The following is a 21,771-nucleotide window of genomic DNA, read 5'->3' as shown; positions in this document are numbered from 1 at the left end:
TTCAGTTTTAAACTGTTGCTCCTTCTCCTGTCACTACTGGTGCTGGTAAAAAGTCCCTCTCCATCTTTCTTACAAGCCTCTTTTATATACTGAAAGGCCGCTATAAGGTCTCCTCAGAGCCTTCTCTTCTCCCGGCTGAACAGCCCCAACTCTCCCAGTCTTTCTCCATAGGTGTTCCAGCCCTCTGACCACTTTCATGGTCCTCTTCTGGACCCACTCCAACAGGTCCATGTCCGTCTTGTGCTGGAGACCACAGAGCTGCACACAGTACTCCAGGCTGGGTCTCATAAAAGCAGAGTAGAAGGGAAAATCACCTCCCTTGACCTGCTGGCCATGCTACTTTTGATGCAGCCCAGCATACAGTTGGCTTTCTGGACTGCAAGCACACGTTGCTGGCTCATGTCTAGTTTTTTATCCTTCTCTGGTAGGGCTGCTCTCAATCCCTTCATCCCCCAGCCTGTACTGATACCACGGGTTGCCCCAACCCTTGTGCAGGACCTTGTAGTTGGCCTTGTTGAACTTCATGGGGTTCCCATGGGCCCACTCCTCCGGCCTGTCCAGGTCCCTCTGGGTGACACATCCCTTCCCGCAAGTGAATCAGTGGTACTGCTCAGCTTGGTGCCATCCACAAACCTGCTGAGGGTGCACTCAGTCCCACTGTCTATGACATTAATGAAGATTTTAAATAGTATTGGTCCCAGTACAGACCCCTGAGGAACACCACTTGTTACTAATTGCCACTTGGACATTGAGCTGTTGACTGTAACTCTTTGGATGCTGCCATTCAGCCAACTCCTCATCTATCTAAGAGTCCATCCATCAAATCCATATCTCTCCACTGTAGGAGTCTGGGCCGCGCTGGGGGAAAGTTAGTGCAGACAGAAGAATGCAAGGACAACAACAAGGCCAGCAAAATAAGGCTGGCAAAAACACACAAGATAGCAGATAAGCGAGAAACACCTGTGGTCAGCAAAAGCACACAAGTCTGAGCAAAACAGGGTATGAGATAAGGGAGTTTTTGGCAAGTTTTGGGCTTTACGTGCTAATTGCAATTAACCAAATGCTTGTAGAGGCGCATGAACAGCACGTGTAGATAACCTGTAGCCTATTAGAAGATAGATGAGTGCGTGTACGGAACTTAGTAGGATACAAATGTAACTAGGACTGGAAAAATAATGATGGACGATCTGATCATCACACTGGTGTTGTGTCGTTCCTGTTCCCGCACGGAGAAATAAGGACCCTGGCTAATGGTAACCCCGACACTCCACTTTAAAGGCAAGAATGTTGTAGGGGACCATATCAAAGGCCTTACAGAAGCCCAGGTAGATGACATCACTTGCTCATCCCTTGTCCACCAATACAGCTGCTCCATCATAGAGGGCCACCAGATTAGTCAGGCACAATTTGCCCTTGGTGAGGCCATGTTGGCTGTATCTAATCACCTTCCTGTCATTATGCTTCAGTATAAGTTCCAGGAGGATCTGTTTCATGATCTTACTGGGCACTGAAGTAAGGCTGAAAGGTCAGTAGTTCCCAGGGGCCTCTTTATTACTCTTATTAAAAATCATTGTGATGTTTCACTTTTCTCCAGTCACTGGAGACTTCATCCGACTGCCATGACTCTTCAAGAATGATAGAGAGTGGCTTAGCAGCCACATCTGCCAATTCCCTCAGGACCTTGGGATTCAGCTCTTTGGACTTGTGTGTGTCCAGGTTCCTCAGGTGGTCTTGAAGCTGATCTTCCCTTATGATGGGAGAGACTTTATTCCCCCAATCCCTGCCTTAAGGTTCAGGGACTTAAGATGTGAGAAGAGCAACTGCAGTGAAAACTTGGCAAAAAAGTTGAGTACCTCAACCTTGTTGGTTGTCACTAGTTCTCCTGTCTTATTTACCATGTGTGTGTTCTTTAATCTTCCTTTTCTGTCCAATGTACTTGTAGAAGCCCTTATTATTATTCTCCCTCACATTCCTTGCCAAATTCACCTCCAACTGTGCCTTAGCTTTCCTGATCCCATTCAGACAGCATCCCTATGTTTTTCCCAGGTTACATATTACTCATTCCCCTGCCTGTGCAGTTCATTCTTACACTTTAGTTCAACCAAGGGGTCCTTACTCAGCCATGCTTGTCTCGCACCTTCCTTGCCTGATTTCTTACATATGGGAATTGAAAGCTCTGGTGCTCTAAGGACGATGTCCTTAAATAGCTGCCAGCTCTATTCTGCTCCTTTACCCCTGAGGGCAGTTTCCCAGGGAGTCCCATCGACAAATTCCTTAAACAAAGCTTGGTCTCCCAAAATTCAGCACCCTGACTCTACTCTGTTTTTCAAAGACAGCTCTGTAGTCAATCTGTTGTGTGTTCGGTTTTTTGGTGGGGTGGGGTTTTTTTTTGGTTTTTTGTTTGTTTGGGGTTTTTTGTTTGGTTTTGTTGTGCTTTTTTGGGCAGGTTTTTTTTGTGGGGTTTTTTTGTTTGTTTTTTGGTTTGGGGTTCTTTTTTTTTTTTTACATAGAGAGAAACCCTACTGACTCTCCTTCCTTGCCTGTCTCTTCCAAACAGTTTATAGCCATCAATTGCATTGCTCCAGTCATGTGATTTGTCCCACCAAGTTTCAGTGACAGCAATTAGATCATAGCTTTCTAGCTGCACAATGACTTCCAACCCCTCCTGTTTGTTAGCCATGCTATGTGCACTGCTATAGAGGCGCTTCACTTGGGCTGTCAACCGTGTCACCTTTGTGGAGGAACAAGCCCCAGTGTTTCTTTGAGGCATTTCATTGGTGTTTCCCTGTTGGTTTCTAATACATCAGCAGCCCCCGGCTCTTCTCTGTTGCTCAAAGTTCCATCCCCTTCTCCTACTACATCTTATTTAAAGCTCTCCTTATAGGGTTGGCCAGTTTATTGGTGAAGATGCTCTTGACCCACTTGGTCAGGCGAATCCCATCAGCTCCCAACAGACACAGCTTCTCAAAGGAACATCCATGATCACAGAAATTAAAACCTTGAGTATTGTACCAGCTACACAGCCTGGCATTAACCTCTGTGTCCTCCATCCTGGACCTGTTCCTCTGACTGGGAGGATAGAGGAGAATACCACCTGTGCTCCCACTCCTTTTAACACTGATCTGACACATAGTCTCTTCCGATGGTTCCAAGTTGCCTTGTCACAGTATTGTTAGACACTACGTGGAACAGCAGGAGCAGATGATAATCTGTAGAGTTCACCAGGCTTGGCAGCCTTTCAGTGATATCACAAATACAAGCTCATGGTAGCAAACTTCTCTAGAGAAAGTGTCTGGACAGCAGATGGGTGCTTCAGTGCCTCTTGGTAAGGAATCTCCAATTACCGATACTTCACGTGCTTTTCTGGTGGCACTGGTTCTAATGTGAGTGGGTAGTTGCTTCAACTTCACATGGTTGGCTTTTCTTGGATCACGTCCGTTACTCAATGTGCTCCTTGTTCTCCAACCCCAGAGCATCATGTGTGCTATGAACAGGCACTTCAGAGGATGAGGGAGGGTTCCTTTGCCTTGAGCAGAGATGAAGGTCCAGTCTCCTTCATCTTGTGAGTTACTCGTGTCAGTCAGCTTAAGTTTGAATTCAGGCTTACCCTGCCCTTGCACAGCCTTCCTTCATTGCACAGATCTTCCTGCTTTTTGCTGAGCAAGCTGAAAGAATCTGTTAAACATTTTATAAGGCAGCATTCACTTTCTAGGAAGTATATTTCTCCCAGTTTCTTATTACTCAAGTTCCCTGAAGTATTCAAACTCCCTGTAGCCTGTTGCACTTACCCACATACTTCTCACCAGCCTTATACATGAGATGATTTGGAGCACTGGATTTCTCCCTTTCAACAGCTGGAATTCCTGGAATGGCTGAGAGCCTGTCCAGCTGCAGCACCAAACCAAAGAGTCCCAGGCATATAATTTCTTAAACTTGCCTTATTGGCTACAGTAAGCAATCAGCACTCAGTCTTCTGTACATTCTCCATGGTCCTTGAACTGACTCTGAAAAATCCCTCCACAGCTTGCAGTGGTGTTTCCATAGCTCTCCATCATATCAGAATGACAAGAATAGGCAGGGGAGCATGATGTCAGCTAGCTGTGCTTACTTACAAAACAGCTTTCTGTAAAGCCTCCAAGACAAACCCATAAATCAGGTCAATTAATCCTTATACTGTCACATTCTGGAACATCACTAGTGCTGTCTAGCAAAACATTTTCAATTGTAGCAAGTACAAGCAAGACAAATGTCAGCAAATCTGTCACATGAGATGCAAAAATGACTCAACAATCATAATCAAATTGAAGTTTAAACCATTACAGAACAGTTTACAGTGTAAAGGTAGCAGCTAACTATTTTATATGAGCATTTTATTTTCACTGTTTCAGTTTTAATTTGCTGGTATGCTTATATATTAACCATACGTTACCTTCAGCTGTGGTGAAAGTATTTCCTTTTCTCTCATTGATTCCATAATCTCTGGAAACATTCCACGGTACTGCAGATAAGCCACGAAACTAGCATCTAGTTGGTCTGACATCTGTAGCTCCTGCTTCAGCTTAGCTGCCAAATTTGAGCTGGTGTCTGAAGAATGAGACAGCCCCCCACCCCCACAAGTGTTACAAAGATGAAAAGAACTTGGAACCAGCATAACCACTTGCAAAATAACCATGATTTCTTCTGCTAGTATGAATGCAGGGTCAAGCTGAAGGTAGTTGGTTGAGATCTCAACTACCTTAAACAAGTAAAAAGGTTGTAAGGTGCCCTTAGCACCAGAGAAAGTGTTGTAGTTAAGTCAGGACTCATCAAAACCCCATGCCTCCTTTTCAGTATGTAAAGATAAAAAGGTAAAAGCAGACTTCCACTAGCACAAATATAAAAGTCTTTTTAAACAAAGAACTACCTGAGAAAGGCATAGTTTTCAAATACAAGATCTACAGTAGAAAAGGGGATAAAGAAGAAACGTAATATTTTTATACTGAAATTAAGAAAAGGTGAAAGGAATCTACAAAGTTAAACTTACTGCTGTCATATCCATCGCTCATCGCATCTATGGCAGATGCTCTTGATCTTACATCGTCTTGTAAATCAGAAGGGGTTAAAGTTAGATTATCAACTTCTCTCATCTGCTTGGAAATAAATTTTTCACATTAATTTTCTGAATCCAGCTATAGTTTTCTGCATTCATAACAACTTGGTTACTAGTGCAGGTTTTCACAAATGACTACTTGATCATAGTGTTAGAGATGGCAAACACCACGATGAACGCAACATTGGTGCTCTTTGGAACCCATTCCATCTCGGTTTTTTCTCCCTTTCAATAGTCTTAATTATAAATACATGTCTGTTTCTTAATCACCCTTCAAGAGCAAGGCACAAAAATATACAACCAAAGATTAATTTTCTGAAGTACAGACTTAATCTTCCTGTGAAATGATACAGACACAAATATATAAAATATTTCCATTAAAAAGAAAAATCTCTATTCTCTGCTTTTGAAACGGTCTCTTCTAACACTCAATGACAGATATTCATAAGTGAGCTGTTACAGAAAATTGAGTATTGTGGTACCAAAAATGTTTTACAGATTTTAGCTCAATTACTTACACGTTAAGTATTATCACAAGTTTATCAGTTACTTCCATGTAGCGTCACTGCAAAAGTACCAGGATTTGAAGAGTTCTCTCAACAACTCTTCTGAGAGCACAAGAGCAATACCCATATTTTTACTGACACCACATCAGCAGCATATAGACGTGCAGGACTGCTGTAAGCAGCTTATTGCTCAATTTTAGGTTTTCAAGACTGTTTTCAATTAGAAGCAGTGGTAAACAGTGCTTTAATACAGGCCAGAATTTGCTGCACTATCTGACAGGGCTAGAGGAACTGACAATCGTACGTCCAGGACATCACTGGACCTACCCACCCCGGTGTGTAAGTTTCTACTACTTGGAGCCAATGGCCCAACAATGATCCGAGGAGGACAGAGCTGAGCGTTCTTGTTTAATTAGAATTAAATCAGACATGAAATATCACTTACCAAACTCTTCTCCATATCTTGGCCATCATCAACAGAGTAGGTGCTTTCAGAGAAAGCTGGAGATTTTCTACCTACTCCCACTGCTGCTTCCTCACTGCCATTCTCATACAAGTTAGAATATCCCAGCAGTACAGAATTATCTTCTGGCATGGATGACCTGGTGGGCATCATTTCAAAATCTGTGCTTTCAACTTCCGAAAAGGGCGTCAGATGAAGCACTGGTTGAAGTTCCATACTTATATCTTGCTTTCTCACAATCTCAGGTGAGCTCCATGAAGCCACATCTGCAATGAAATTCTGGAAGTCTTTTGAAGTGTCTTTGCCTAGGTTCAGGTCATGTTTTGGAGAATCAGGAGTTTGATGAATTTCCAACGTTTGCTGGCAATGCTTTTTCAAATCTTGCTCCTTTTCTGAGTTCTTGATCACATCCAATTCCTGAGACAAGATATTTTCTTGTGATTGCTTAATCTGAGTTTTTGGATTTATATTGTGAGTGGTCAGGTCAAACGTAGCTTCATCTTTTTCCTACAATGAAATAACACATATTGTTTAATGGACTTTAAATATCATTTTATAAACTGAAAACCATGCATTAAAACAGATCTTCTTAAATTTAATAGTCATATCTATTATTATTCCCAGGTTTTATGTAAAAATGATCCAACACTTCAGTATATTTTATATGCCAGCTAACCAGGCCTTTTAACAAGCATATCATCAACAGGAGAAATAAAAAAATCTATACAATAAGGAAATGCATTTCTGCAGACCTGATTTTTATATCAATCAGGAAAAAGGGTAATCCTTGTAGCTGTGTAGATAAATCTTCCTACTTTCAAATAAATACAAATCAAAACCTGTGGCTTGCCTAACTGGACACATCTCCTGAATATCTTAAGGCTTAATTCCTGACCCATGCCACCAGGAAAAAATGGTTAAGACAACTACCTATGGTTCCTATGCCTGCCATTTCAATGCAGGAGAAACTGCCAACTATCTACTTCTACTCACTGGAGGGAAGAGCAACATGGATTCACATGTTGCATCATGTGAGACACACAGGAGCCATATGTACCAACATGCTTTATCCTAAATTTTGGTAAGGCCATACTTGTAACTTCTGGCATCCTGTTCCCACAGGAGTACTCTACTCATTTTTTTTATTTTTCCAAGCACCAAACAACAGACTTCGGTCTCTGCTGATCAGCAACACGGCAGACCATTTCTCAAACTGTGACTGTAAAAACAGCTACACTAGGTCAGATGAAAGTCTTTCTACCCAACCACCATCTCTGACAGAGGCCAACAGGGAAGCACAGCCAGCATGGACACAACAGGTTTTTGTGATCCTTGCACATAACTAGCTGTTTTCCAGCCTGAGGGCTTGGGTATCTGAATGGCCACAGCATTGTTCCCATGGCGTGAGGGCATGGTCACTGACCAGGCCAAGGCTAGACTTCCACCTTCAAACTGCAGAGACACCTGAAGAATGTCAATACTGTGCCATGGAGTACGCAGATACATCCCCACCTACCTTGCTACAAGGGTTCTCATTTAGTCAGCATTTCTATATAAAGAACTTTTTTCCATTCCCAAGGTCTCTTGAAGTTATTGTTCATTTTCTATGATCTTAATGCTCTTTTCAACAAGCAGGTGTGTCACAGACACCATGGGAAGGCTGCTGTTGCACAGCCACTACCCCAAGTCCCACTGCTTGCTCCAGAAGTCAATCCTTCTTCCTGTCTTTCAGCCTCTAAACCTCTTACTCGCTTCACCTGGAGGCTGACATCCAAGGGGAACATCTCTGAACCACATCATGAAAATACCTTTACCTTCATCCTTATCACCTCAGGGACTCAGTGTGGTAGACTTGCCATCACCAAGTGATTAAGGAACCCTAAGGCCTGACTCGCTGTAATTCCAGGTCTTACTGATCTCATTAATATAGAAACTCCTAAGGGAAAAGTAGGCACAGGTATACTTATGGCAAAGGCTGTGCCTCTTCTGTGGCAGAAGGGAGACTCCAGAATGTGTATTGAGCATGGCAAGCCGCAGCTTCTCTTCTAATGCCTCCACCTTCCACAGAAGGTCTGGCTGCCTTGGTTCCCTCACAGCTTTTCATATTCAGCACCCCAGGCACTGAATCCTCTCAAAGCCCGCTCCCAAGCGGGCCCACCCACTGCTTTAAGAGGGGTCTGTTTTCCCTCTTTCCTGCCATTTTTACTGTCATCATCCCAAGGAAGGTTTAACAGGACTAGAACAATCTTTCTTGCAAAGGAACCTTGCCAGGCAGCACAGCTTTGGCCTGTCCTTGCAAAGTGGTACCTGCCCAAGCATGCCTGCCCAGCTCCCTGCCATCTACACACCCCAGGCCACATACACAGTCAACATCTTTCTGTTTGACAGTTCTTGATTGATTTTTGCTTCAATTGCTTCATCTGATTCATTTTAAGATAAATCTTTTGACCTCTTAGCTACTGTTGCTAAGAGTCTAAATGATGTACTGTTTGAAAAGGTATTTCCTTTAGTTTATTTTCAACCTGCCGTCATGCAAATTTGATTTCATCCTCCATACCTCTTACATCGTAAGATACAGTGAATAATTGTTCTCTCTCTCATTTTAGACAACCACCTTAATTCTTTTGTGTTAATCATCCACCTTAGCTGATGAGTCCTAGCCTGTTTTACACCTAGTGCTAGCTGCAAGTACTTTTAGCTCCTCCACCAGCTTTTGTTTCAATAGATTTCCCACATTTTTCCCACTTTTGAACCCAAGAATAACTGCAGGGGGTTTCTTTGCTCCTTTAAGATTGCTGCATTTGTTTGTGTTATGCTCACTATTACACAAAAGCTTTTTGATGTTAACAGTTTTAACCAACTCTCATTCATTATTCAAGGTTAAGTAAAGAGCTGCTTTAATCTCATATGGGTTTTCTGTCTTGGTATTCCAAGCTGTCCTTCCTTTTCTTCTGAAGATGTTCTGTATAATGCCATTTAGCTAATCCATACTGGAACAGAAGTACCCAAATATTGTTATTTTTCCACCTCTCCAGCTCTCGGGTTCATGGTCACTGTCTTGCTCAGACAGTTGATACTCTAAACCAAATATTGTACTTTTTCTGGTACTGGGATGAGCTTGATCCCTAGGAGAAGGTCTAGTGTAATGAATGCTTGAAGACACAGTAGTTTACTTAATTTGACCCAATATATTCTCCAAGTTTGATGCTCATCCCTCCTCAGCCTACTTTAAAACTTTTAGCATTTAAACATGGAAATACATATACTGACATATATACATGAACTTAAACATTTAGCAATCTGTTTCTACTCGAAAAGTGATTTTTAATTCATTTAACTGACCCAGAATTCCAGCATACCTTTATGTCCTTCAAAATTTTACCAGTTCTCTTCATTGAACCCTAACTCCTTTTTTGCTGAACCCAATTCAGAGTTAAGTTCTTTATGAGATGCCATCTTTACAATTAAATTCTTTTCATTCTGTGAAGCGTTCGTAGCCTTTAACTCTCCCAGCATTGTGTTCAAAGGAAAACTATTTTTTACATAAGCCATTTCCATACTCATATAGATTGTATATTTTTCATACATTCTCAAATTGTATCTACAGTAACTACAATTTTAAAGTTGTGAATGCACCTCACACTGTGTATGTATTTCAAGTGACAAACAGCATAAATAAAGGAGTTGGCTGGAACTCACACAGCAAATTCTGGTAGTGTAAGCTTGTGTCCTGGTTTCCACGGGGATAGAGTTAGTTTTCTCCCTAGTAGCTGGTACAGTGCTGTGTTTTGGGTTTAGTATGATAAAAATGTTGATAACACACCGATATTTTTGGTTGTTGCTAAGTAGTGCTTATCCTAAGCCAAGGACTTTTCAGTTTCCCATGCTGCCGGTGAGCAGGTGCACAAGAAGCTGGGAGGGAACACGACCAGGACACCTGACCTGAACTAGCCAAAGGGATATTCTACACCACAGAACGTCATGCTCAGTCTATAAACTGGGAGGAGTTGGTCAGGAGCTGTGGATCACTGCTTGGGGGCTGGCTAGGCATCGGTCAGCAGGTGGTGAGCAATCACATTATATTCTAATTATTTTATTATTATTATTATTGTCATTTTATTATTGTTATTATTAGCATTAATATTATTTTCTTCCTTTTCTATCCTATTAAATTGCCTTTATCTCAACCCATGAGTTTGACTTTTTTTTCCCATTCTCATCCCACTGGGCAGGGGGTGGGAGCAAGCAAGCAGCTGTATGGTGCTTAATAATAAATAATCATTACTAAGGTGAGATCGAGCAGCTGTACTCTTATTCTGGACGAGAGAAAGACAGTGTTGCTGCATGTGATTTCCACCAGAAAGCTGACAACTGACCTTCATGAGTTACTGCTACTACTAATTGGCTGTTACAGCTTGAAACAGATCTATAGAGACAGATAAACCACAGCCAGTGAATTTGGTACTTAGTGCATATGGTTATAGCAGTTGTTTATGTTCTTTAAACGAGGATCTAATAATCACTATCTATATAAGCAACGTGGTCCAGTACACTGGAAGGCTGAGCTCTGATGCTGCCTTGCACACATACATTCAACAGCCCGATGCACATCGTTCTGCATCGGTCATTCAGTGCTATTCCCTACCTGATCCCTTGTTCCGAGGGATTTCTGAGACAGACCCTGAATGTACAGTATCACCTAGGCAAATGGCACTGATCCAAACTAGAACTTCTAAGCAAATAAAGATACAAACACACCAGTAACGATCACACATTTTGCATAGCTACACTTCATTTCTGCTTAAAAAATAAACACAAGTCATTTTACATAGTCATTATCTTATTTCTTTAAATAAGGAGAGATGGCATTCATGTACAATTTAAATAAGATACATCCTAAATACATCAGTGTAGCTTAACGATAACAGACAAAAGCCTACTGAAAACCCACTGTTATTACTGAGTAGGTTTTAAAAGGAAGAGCTGCATCCTGTTGGGCTTGCTGGGCTATGAAGTGAAACGGCAAAAGGAATATGAAACATTCTGTAACATCACAGTAACTCTGCAAGTAGGTTTTTTTACCGTTAGTGTGATACCAATGTTAAAGCACAGTTATTTTGCTTAATTTGAAAATCCAATAATTCTAGCTATAAATCATCATTTCTACACGGTGGCGAAAAACCATCTTCCCTTCCCACTACGAAGGGGCAAGTTGTATGGTGTAAGTCAACCACCTTGGATTTTTATACCCATATCATACTGCCAATCAGGACCCCCAAAATTCACATAAGCCTGACATCAACTTTTTTCCTTTCCTATGCACTCAAAAATTTTTTTCATATAAGCACTCTTACTAACTTACTAACACTTATCACCTCTGTAAGCCAGCCTTAAAGACAGTAAGTTGGTATATGAGACAACTACAGCTCTGAAAAACAGGTCTCTGGGTCCTACTGCTTTCCAACACTTCACATTAGGTTATCTGCAGCAAATGCTTCTAGAAGAGATTCAGAGTAAATACGAGAGTGTCACAGTAAATAGAGATTTCTAACAAAAATATGATACATGACAAAGTATTTTCAAGTAGTTCTCCAAGACAGCCATCAAACATGGCAACCATAGCCCTAGTAGCTCGTGGTGGGTTGACCTTGGCTGGCTGCCAGATGCCCATCCTCACTCTCCCTCTTCCAACAGATCAGCGGGAGAAAATAAGATGGAAAGAGCTCATGGGTGATAAAAGACACCTACTAATTACTCTCATAGGCAAAACAGACTTGACTTGGGGAAAATTTATTTAATAATAGATTTTATTTAAATCTATTTATTTTAAAATAGAGTTGGATGGCAAGAAACAAAGACAAACACTGAAATAGCTTCCCCCCACCCTGCCTTGCTTTTTGTCCCCAGGCTCAATTTTGCTCCTTCATTCCAAACTCCTCTACGTCCTCCCCTGCAGCGTGGATATCTGCTCTAGCATAGTCTCTTCCAGGGGCTGTTTCTCACACTTTTTCCCCTCACTCCTCACCATCTGTGCAGTGTTTTGCCCTTCCTTAAATATGCTTTTGCAGCAGTGCCATGCACATGGCTGACAGGCTCTACTGTGTCCTGTGGTGGAACCAGCTGTGCCCAGCATGGAGCAGCCCCAGCCTTTTCTCACAGAGGTGCCCCTGCAGCTCTTCCACTGCCAACACCTTGTCACCTGCGCCCAATACATACCTTAGGATCCATGCCCAAAACCCCACCCAGCTCAGAAAAACTGACTGGGTTGGGTTTCTACACATCCTTGCCGTGTTCTTAGACCTTCCAGGCATCTACCTCTAGCCACTGCTGGAGAAACTACACAAAGATAGACAGGCCCTTCGACTGACTCACCACAGGCATTTTTATGCCACAGTATTCTCTTCACCCTTTCTTACAACAGTGAAAAGGATGAACTATAGGGCTTTATATGACACATAAAATTGTATTATTTTAAAACACAACTAATACCATTGAAAAACAAATCACATACCAGTTTATCAGTAGGGGAAGCCAGTACTGCAAATGACTGATCAACATTTGCTTCCAGTTCTTCCAATTCCCCCATTCCTTTTTTAGGGGCTTCACCTTTTCTTTCTCTCTGGCAGAATGACTTGAAAAGGCTAGTCTCTTCATGATCATGTTGCTCCTTTGACTTATACAACTCCAACTGTGAAATAAGTTCATCTCTTTCCAACCGTAAGGCTTCAAGCTCTTTCACATATGCCCCAATCTGATCTTTCAGTTTTGCAGTGCTACCTTGCAGTTCAGCGATTTCTCTCTGATAAGCTACTTCCTTCTGATTCAGTGCTTGCACGTGGAAATCAAGTCTAGAATCTTCTAACTGAAGACTATAAACATCTTGAGCCTGGCTTACATCTCTCTTTTCCAACTCGGTTTGAAGCTCTGCTGCCTTTTTTCTTAAGTATTGCAACTCGGTTGTGTCAGCTTCTCTTTGATCTGCCATTTTCTTCATTTGCATATCTTTCTCTAGAGTATTTGCTTCCCTTTCTCTCACAGTATCTTCAAGTTCTTGAATGCGAGAAGTCATCATCCTTGCTTCAACCTCTCTCTGAGAAAAACGTGTTCGAAAAAGGCTGTACTCTTCCTGAAGTGCACCATACTGTATTCTCAGAGATGTCAGCTCTGCAATGTGCTGCTCTGATGACTCTCGCAAGTTTTGGCATTTTTTCTCCAAAATTTCCACTTCCATTTTGAACTGTGATTCCTTCTCTTCCAGTTGGTGCTGCAGAGCTTCTTCAGCAGTTGAGACAAGCTTTAGTTCCTCCTGAAGTTCTCTCACTTTGGAAAGTAGCAATGCATTTCTTCTGTTTGGATCAATATCACCCTGACAATCTATGAGTCCCTTCCTCAACTCATTCTGAAGGTTTTCCACTGGCTTTCCCAATGAAACTTGATACAGATCATCTTGGTTGTCACCAACTTCATGACATACTGGTCCAAATTGTGCCAGCTCTTTCTGAAGCTTCTCAATTACTCCATGGAGTTGCTCTACCTCTTCATCTTTGTCCTTATGCAGCCTTTCCTGGTCACCACGAAGGTGCTCGACAAGTGATCTGAGTTCTTTAATTTCAGATTTTTGGTATTCCACAACCTGAGCAAAAAGATAAGGTCTGAATATTGCTGTATGTAGGCAGAATTACTATTGCACATAGAGTTTAAATTAAGTTTTTATTCTGAATCACACAGGTATTAATTTGCACGTTTAACAGCAGGAGTAACTGCACACTTCAGCTGGTAGCTACTCAGAATACTCTGTACCTTCTTAAAAGAATTATTAAATAGATTTCATTTACAATAATATTCTTTACACCTTTCTTCCCTCAAAATCAAGCAATAAACATATACTATTTATCTTACTTTATTTTCCTGAGTATTCTCTAGCTCGTGCTGGAGCCTCTTCATCTGCTCATTCAAGTGATCAATTTCTTGATTCTTTTCTTTAAGTAGTGCTTGTGGGAATGACAAAGCTGAGGAATCGCCAATACCCAGGTCCCGATTTTGCTTCACATGAAATTTTGTTAGATCCTCCTGATCAGAAAAAAAACAGCAATCAGAAAGGACTTACTTTCTCTCCCAACCTAATGACAGAACAGAACCAAGGGCTTTATTTAAACATTTTCCTCCTTACTATAATGTTAAGGAGCTCAAGAACACAGCTACAGCTACTTTATTTAGATTTGTACCACTGGATTAGATTGCCACAACGTTTCTCATCTTTCAAGGTAAGAGATGAACACTCTAGTTGCCAGACTGACAGCCAACCAGCTTTCTAATTTGTAACATGTACTATGGCTGTAGAGGTCAGGAATGCACACAAAACTGTATAGTGTTTACTGTATGACAGCACTGCAGTTCATAATCTGACAGGGCTAGAAAAAAGCTAAACTTTTTATTTAAATCAAATGACTGTAGAAGGAAATGCCATAAGCATGAATCTAGAGCATCGGGGGTTTTTGTTCTATGGTAACAGTATCAGCCTTGTAACAGTAATGCAATATTCCTTTGACAAGAGAAACAACCTAAATATCTGTTTATAACATCACGAGATGAAGACAACAACACTCAAGAAAGGATGTCTCTGAAGTTTTAGCTGGTGCCCAGAAAGCCAAGGAAACCTACCTTCAGCTGTGCATTCTCTAACTGCAGCTGGCTGATGCTGGAAGTGCTAAGGTTTTTTTGCATCTCTAACTGCAAGTTCAACTGCAATATCTCCTCGTTTTTACTGATCAAATTATCTTTACATTGTTCTAGTTGGTCCAACAAGCTTGCAATCTGAAAAAGAAGAAAATGCACAGTTGTTTCAGTTAAGTCCTCTTATTTAAGCAGAAAAGATAAAATTTCATTCATCGCCTCACCTCCTGAGAGCAAGTAACTTCAGCAAGTTCTATGATTTAAATTCTCTCCAATCAATTAATACTTGAGACAAAAAAAAAGAGTAAGAAGCTAGTGTTCCAACTGCAAAACCAAATATTGCAAAGACGGTTTTCCATTTTCTTTAAAAAAAATCTAACTGGTCATAAAAGATATGTTAATCTGTTCTGAACAATCAAGGCTTGATCACCAATGTAATTTGACATAATAGGAGACATGTTAGCATCAGATGTATAAGGGAATCACAAGCAGTTAACACATAATCACCATTCTCCCCCTCCTAGAAAACAGAAATCAGCACTGCAGGGCTAATCCCAGTAACAGAGCAATCAAAAGACTTCCGAGCATTGACTCCCTCAACCTGTAAAAGAGTCAATAATTACACATTTCTCTGCTTGTAGCTGTTTGAAAGCTTGAGGGCAAAGAGCTATTTGGAAACTCTGATCTTGCTACCCACAGCTTTTATCATCTCTTGCCTTAATGGGTAGGAAGCTACAGGGGCTTTGAGAATGAAAAAGACTTGGTGGCTCCTGAAGCCAGACTTCATAAAAGACATGGAACTTCCACCTGTAAGAAATTAGTTTTTATTATCTTACTGCTCTTGAAACTGGTTTATAATTAACTGGAGAATCACTCAATCGGTCTTTGCACATTCTAAACTGGACTGTATGTTTGTATATTACAGATACTATAATAATTCTGTGATATTACGTAAACATACAGCAGGGGTCAGTGGGTGGGTGCGTATGTATCTACACACGTAAACCCAATAAAAATTCTAAATAATGGGACCACGTTTCAACTTAGCTTGGTGCAAGAGCTTATCACTAACATACTCTGGCTCACAAAATAGTCAGATGACCATTATGGATAATTGTCTTTTCTGTTCTTAATGAAATTATCGCTTAAAGTCAAACAAAAATCTATCTACCTTCTGCTCCACTTCAACTTTGGAAGGAAAGGAAAATCAGTTTACAACAGATATTAACCAATCAGTCTCAAAGTTGATGTGAATCATCACAAGACAGTTTCCAGTGGGAGGGGAGACAGACAGATGGGGGATGACAGAACAGAACAAAGCAAGAGAAAGGAAGGTTAGTTAACACCAAAGCATGGAGAACGCTGGGTAAGAAGGCACATTTACTGCAACATTAGTCACTGGGTTTTTAAATGGCTTAAATTCCCAGTTACAAGTTTGCACAAAATGTTTCTGCAATTACATGAGTGACTGGGAAGTCTACAGGACCCTGCCAAAACTCTTACCTCTCTCTCTTTTGTCTGAAGTGCTTCCTGCTCTGCCTGTAACTGCTCCTTCAGCACTGGGGCAGAACTGCTGTCTGCTGGGACTCTGTGCCTCGCTTCATCCAGTTTAGACTGCAGGGCAGAGATCTGAATCAGGTTATTGTACTGTTGCTGTTGCAATGCCTCTTTATCCTGCAAAATATTTTTTTTTAACATTAGAATTAATTGTTGTCAACATACATACCCACCTAACCAGAACAATCCTGCCAAAATACTTGTTGATCCCTGACAAACCCCAGTACATAATCCCCATGGCCTATAAAGAAATAGGAATTCAAGACAACTGGATGTTTTTAGCTCACTTAATTTTTTACCCCTTTATTTTTTTAACAACTTCTGAAAATTTAGCATTCAGTGATATATTATACTTTCTCAATTACACAGCATTCTATATTTAATAACCTAAACAGCTTGCTCTCATAGCCTTTTTCAAATTTATTATGATACCACAGATTTGCCAAACTAAGTTTAAAGGTGGAGACAATTTAACAGATGGAGAGATCTGGGTAGATCAAAAACCTACTACAAATACATCATGTTAAGTCAGAATGTGAAGCATTAAGTTTTTGTCAGATCTGTGGTCTGTCAAGCTACCACAGTATTAGTTATTTATTTTAAAGACTTCTCCTTTGGTCCGCTTGCTCTCACAGTCCTTCTCAGGAGCTGGGTCAGTTCAAGGAGGAAAGCTTCACTTGGGAAATTGTCCAAACAGCAAGCATACATATCTATACTTAATACAATAAAAGTAAGCTGGGCAAGAAACCTAAGGCAGTAACTGCCTGTTGTTCAACGCTTATTCCACCCATAGCTCAATACACATACCTCTAACAGAAGGGTTATTTTACACTAATCATAAGATTTGCCAAAAAATTATGTAAAATTTCTCTATAACCAAAAAGAACTAAGACCCAGAGTACATGGGTAGCATCTTCTGATCTTAAAAAGAATGACGCATCAATTAAAACATAAAAAATAAATTACAAAGTTAACACTGTATCGCAGTATCAAAGCAGCATGCCCAAGAATAGCTATCGAAAACATACTAAATAGGCCATCTGATTTCCACCACTAGCCCCCAGGCAGTCCCTGCTGGCTTTCTGGCCAGCTCTGGGGGCTGCGCAGGCACACACAGCACATATGAGGAAAGATAAAATCACAGGGGAAACAGGCAGTTAGGGTACAAAGTTGTGTCATTCACACCTAGTATCACTGGCAGGAGAAAACCCAAATGTAATAATTATGAAAATATCACCTGCACTTTTTTGGGTAGGAGAGTACCCATCACAAAAATTTTTGTTTGTCCTGAAGGGAAAAATGAAAACTCTTCTTGCCCTCAACTGAAACCTATGATATTAACCAGCCCCATCGGCATCCTGCTGCTGTACATGAAAGGACACACGTAACAACAAAACCCAAGCAACAACAGAGCCTTTTTTTGTTGTATATCAACTAAAAATGTTACCCATACTATCATGATCACTGAAAAAACATCTAGTAACAATGTGCAAATTCAGATTCCTGCAGAATTAGGCTGCCTTAGCTCCGCTGTTTGCATTTACTGGAGAGCAGAGCTGCAAGTGTCCTGTAGGTCACAGTGTCAGTATGGCTCTGCACACAAGACTGAAGTCTCTCCTAGCTTTCTCCAGTTGCTATGCTCTGAGGTTGCTACAGTGACCCAGCAAACACAAGTGGCCACCCAGGGAAAAAAATCAGAGCTTTATGCAATGCACCTTCACTGTAAAACCTTCTCCTGGCCACCCACACAGATGTAGTCTAACACAGTATTGTCTTTCACCAATACCAAAATCCATAGGACAGCAGACTCCCGAGATGAGCCCCACTTTCAAGATCTCCAGCAAAAGGCCGAACAATCATCTCAGCACAACCCTAACCAGAAGTGTCAACATTACAGCACAACCACCTGAACAACCGAAAGGAACCGGACCAGGAAAATACTAACACCTTCTCCATGCACACGACAGCAGGATGTCGTGGATCTGCTAGCTGAGAGTTTAGCCAGTATTCTTCACTAAAACATGCAGTTCCATATTCAAAATTATTCTTTCCAGATCTATTTCTTATTAGTTCTAGTCTCCATTATCTGCAATACCTACATTTTTCATGTTGGAATTTGGGGGACAATAAAAATCTCTAATTGCCATTCCCGTCAAGTGTATTTTTACAGAAAAAAATCCATGACTTGCAATCATTCTTAGAGCTCCTTCGGCACTTATTTACTGCACAAAATTGCTTTAAGACACACTGTTACAATGCCTACAGTTGGCAAATTGAATAGTATGATCTTGCTTAAAGCTGATGAATTAGTTTCTTGGAAAAAAGAAAAAAACAAACATAAAAAGGAATCTGAATTTGGCTTATTCAGGATTTTTAAGACAGACCATTTAACTGGGACATTAAGACAGCTAAAAGAACACTTTGCATTCCCATGGATAAAGAAGCTTGTTTAACTAAGCAAAGCTTGTTTAGCTAAGATTTCAGAGACAAGAGCAACTTGCCAACAGCAGTCTCAGAGTCTCCATCCACTCCAGGACAAGCCAGACAGAAAGCTAATGTGCACAGCCTTTTGTATGTTTGGATAAAATCACAGAATAGCTTGAGGTGGGAAGGGTCTCTAGAGCTCTTTGGTCCAACCTGTGACTCAAAGCAGAACCAGCTTGACCAGCTCAGGGCCTTGGCCAGCTGAATTCTGAACATCTCCAAGTCACAGAGACACCACTGTCACTCCAAGCCCTTTTTTCAACATTTGGCTGTCCCCAGTACGACCATTTCCCCCTACCATTTAATTGGAATTCCCCTTGTTGCAGTTTATGCTTGTATCTTCTCATCCCTTCACTGTGCACCTCCAAGTCTGACCCCATCTTCTCCTTCTCCTTCTCTCTTCTCAACCTCCTCATATTATGTGGTTGCAGGCAGCAACAAGATCTCTGCAAAGCTAAACACACCCTTTTCTCTCAGCCTGCCCTGAAAAATCATTTGCTCCAGCCCCCTGACCATCCTGATGGTCCTTTGCTAGACTTGCTCCAGTACGCCAGTGTTTTTCTTGTACATGGGAATCTAAAACCAAGCAGTTCACTCCAGATGCAATCTCACAAGTGCCAAATCGTTGGGAATAACAGTACCTGATTAAACTACGATTGGCTAGTCTACATCACGTTAGCTGAAGCTAAAACAAAAACATATCTAGTTCAATATTTTTAAAATGAAAAATAGTAGAAGTAAATATTTACAGAATTAGCAATTAAACTAATGGATTTAATTTAGATCATGCCAATCTCAAACCTTCAAACTTGACAGACACACCAACAATACAAGGAAAATTGCTGGGAAGAAACTGAAACATTTAGTTTAAGGTAGAAAAGGTTACTCAGATGTTTGGTAAAAGACATACTTTTGCCAAACGGAATGTAATTTTTAACTCTAAGCTGTGATTAAATCTGCAGTAGTAACAAAGGACTAAAAATTTAAAAGTATGGCAAACAGATCTGGCTCCAAAGACACATAGCAAGAAGAGCTGTCAATTAAGATAATATGATTTTGAACATAGTTACTTATTGAAGAGCCATGATGTTTAATATTCAGCAACAGTATCTTCTCAGGAAGTTTCAGAGAAGCAAAAGGGCAGCTCTGATCGATGCAAACATGACAACTGTCAAAAAGCAGTGTCTGTAGTAAGTAGGCTTAGAGTTCGTAAAACCAGAGTTTGTTTAAAACTGTGGCTGTCATACCTACCATTAACACAGCCGTTAAACTCACCACTAGGTGCCAGGGCTAGGTCTCAAACAACACTAACACCCTCATTGATATCCCCCATGAGGACACTGTCTGCATAATGCCACACCCATTTAAAGAAGTATTTTAAAATTACTTGTTTTAATTCGTTTTCCACTTTCTTCATTTTTTGCAGTTGTTGCTCCAAGCAGCGTACAGTCTTTGAGACTTCGGTACCACTGTGTTCCAGCTCTCGGATCTGTGCCACCAGCTTTTCTATCTCTTTATCACGAGCTGTAATCTCTTGCTGGTTTTGCTCCTTTTCTAATAACAGCTTATTGTAATCATCCATCTTCTCTTTTATTTCTGCTTGCAAAGATTCTACCTATACAGAAATCACATTATACAGACATTCAGACAATATAACAAACTTCCAACTGGAAGCAAGAGTAATTTCATGGCAAAGCAAGTGGAGTTTTACTATGAACTAAACTAGTGCTAAAATCCCAGATGAAAGTAAAACTAGATGTGCACAGAAAGGATGAAGAAGTAACTTTCTGAAATCTTGTTTTCCAAATGCAGCAGCTCTTAAATACACATTTGATTAGTCTCTCTCAATATTTGCAGTATTCTCACAAAGTACTGGATGAAGGCATACTCTCAAGGCTCAGTGGTCATCAAAATAAGTCTTGTGGTGTGTGGGTTTTGGGGTTTTTTTTTGTTCTTGTTTAAGATTAAAAATCACCCAGATTACATTACTTATTACTAACAGCATTAGATGTATTTCTGTAACATCAGAACCTTCCTCCATTACTTCAAGGAATTCCAGTTTAAAGTAAGATACCAAGAATTGAAGGGTAAATATGCAACATAACATAATGGCTGCAAAACAGAGATTCAGAGCAGTCAACATAGACCAGGTACTCTTTTCCAAAAACCATGCTTAAATATGAAGAAGGTAACAATTTTGCATTTGAGCTCACTGAGATCCAATCGTGAACAGAGCTGCAGGAAAATGGTCACTCATTCATCCCAGTAATTAATGTGAAGGCAAGGCTAGGAGCCTTGGTGGGTAACACAGGCAGGACAGACCCAAGTGTGACAGACAGATTACACCAGAAGTGATAAAGTCATTAAGCACATTGAAAGCAAGCTCAGATAGGAAAGGAATGGGAAACCTAAATGAGATATAATTTGGTCAGTACAAATGAGCAAGGAAGACAAGATTTTAAAAAAATAAATGCTTTGTTCATCAATGTGTCTGAATTTATGCAAATTCCACTTCAATATTATAAAATAAAAATTTTGTGTGTTAATATAGAAGCTTACATCCTCACAGCATTGTACAGATATTACTAAAGCAGAAAAACACCCGCTAGCAAAATACAGAATAATTTAGTCAAATTACTACGCACAGAGAGCATTACAGACTGGTTAAGAATACCAGAAGTGAATAACATTAATTTTCAACTGCTTGCAGGCACATATACATTTCCTTCATTATATATATATCTAGATGTAGATCTTATTCCCTTCTTATCTCATCAGCAACTAATCAACTGTTAAGCATAACACAGGCCTTAGAGTAAAGCTTTTTGTTATAGTAAAATCTTTTAGAGGTCTAATACTTTCTATTGCTATAAAACTTTGGCATCAGAATCCCAAAAACTATGACACTTAACACATGAGAAGTGTGGTTTTTAACATTGCTAGAAAGCTAGTGGTGCAGTCCTGTAGCTAAGAAAACACTTCCACAACCTTCACTCTCA

The 21,771-nt window shown here is 40.5% G+C and overlaps 1 protein-coding gene across 12 annotated transcripts in view; it reads right to left on the bottom strand.

The window, feature by feature from the left end:
• PCNT (pericentrin) overlaps window positions 1-21,771 on the bottom strand; it is a 104,772-nt gene that overhangs the window by 22,498 nt on the left and 60,503 nt on the right. For 11 of the 12 annotated variants that reach the window (XM_074829939.1, XM_074829943.1, XM_074829945.1 and 8 more), the window contains 8 exons: window positions 20,160-20,387; window positions 16,235-16,405; window positions 14,720-14,872; window positions 13,958-14,128; window positions 12,570-13,691; window positions 6,041-6,565; window positions 5,024-5,129; window positions 4,430-4,584 (listed from right to left, as the gene is read on the bottom strand). In XM_074829939.1, coding sequence (XP_074686040.1) covers window positions 4,430-4,584; window positions 5,024-5,129; window positions 6,041-6,565; window positions 12,570-13,691; window positions 13,958-14,128; window positions 14,720-14,872; window positions 16,235-16,405; window positions 20,160-20,387 — 2,631 coding nt within the window. The remainder of the gene's footprint in view (window positions 1-4,429; window positions 4,585-5,023; window positions 5,130-6,040; window positions 6,566-12,569; window positions 13,692-13,957; window positions 14,129-14,719; window positions 14,873-16,234; window positions 16,406-20,159; window positions 20,388-21,771) is intronic. The other variant, XM_074829940.1, reaches the window with a different exon arrangement.

This window comes from Strix aluco, chromosome 6 (genome assembly GCF_031877795.1).
Source record: "Strix aluco isolate bStrAlu1 chromosome 6, bStrAlu1.hap1, whole genome shotgun sequence".
NCBI classification, from domain to species: Eukaryota; Metazoa; Chordata; class Aves; order Strigiformes; family Strigidae; genus Strix; species Strix aluco.
Note: the sequence above shows the minus strand (reverse complement) of the source record. Positions and strands in the feature narration are given on the sequence as shown.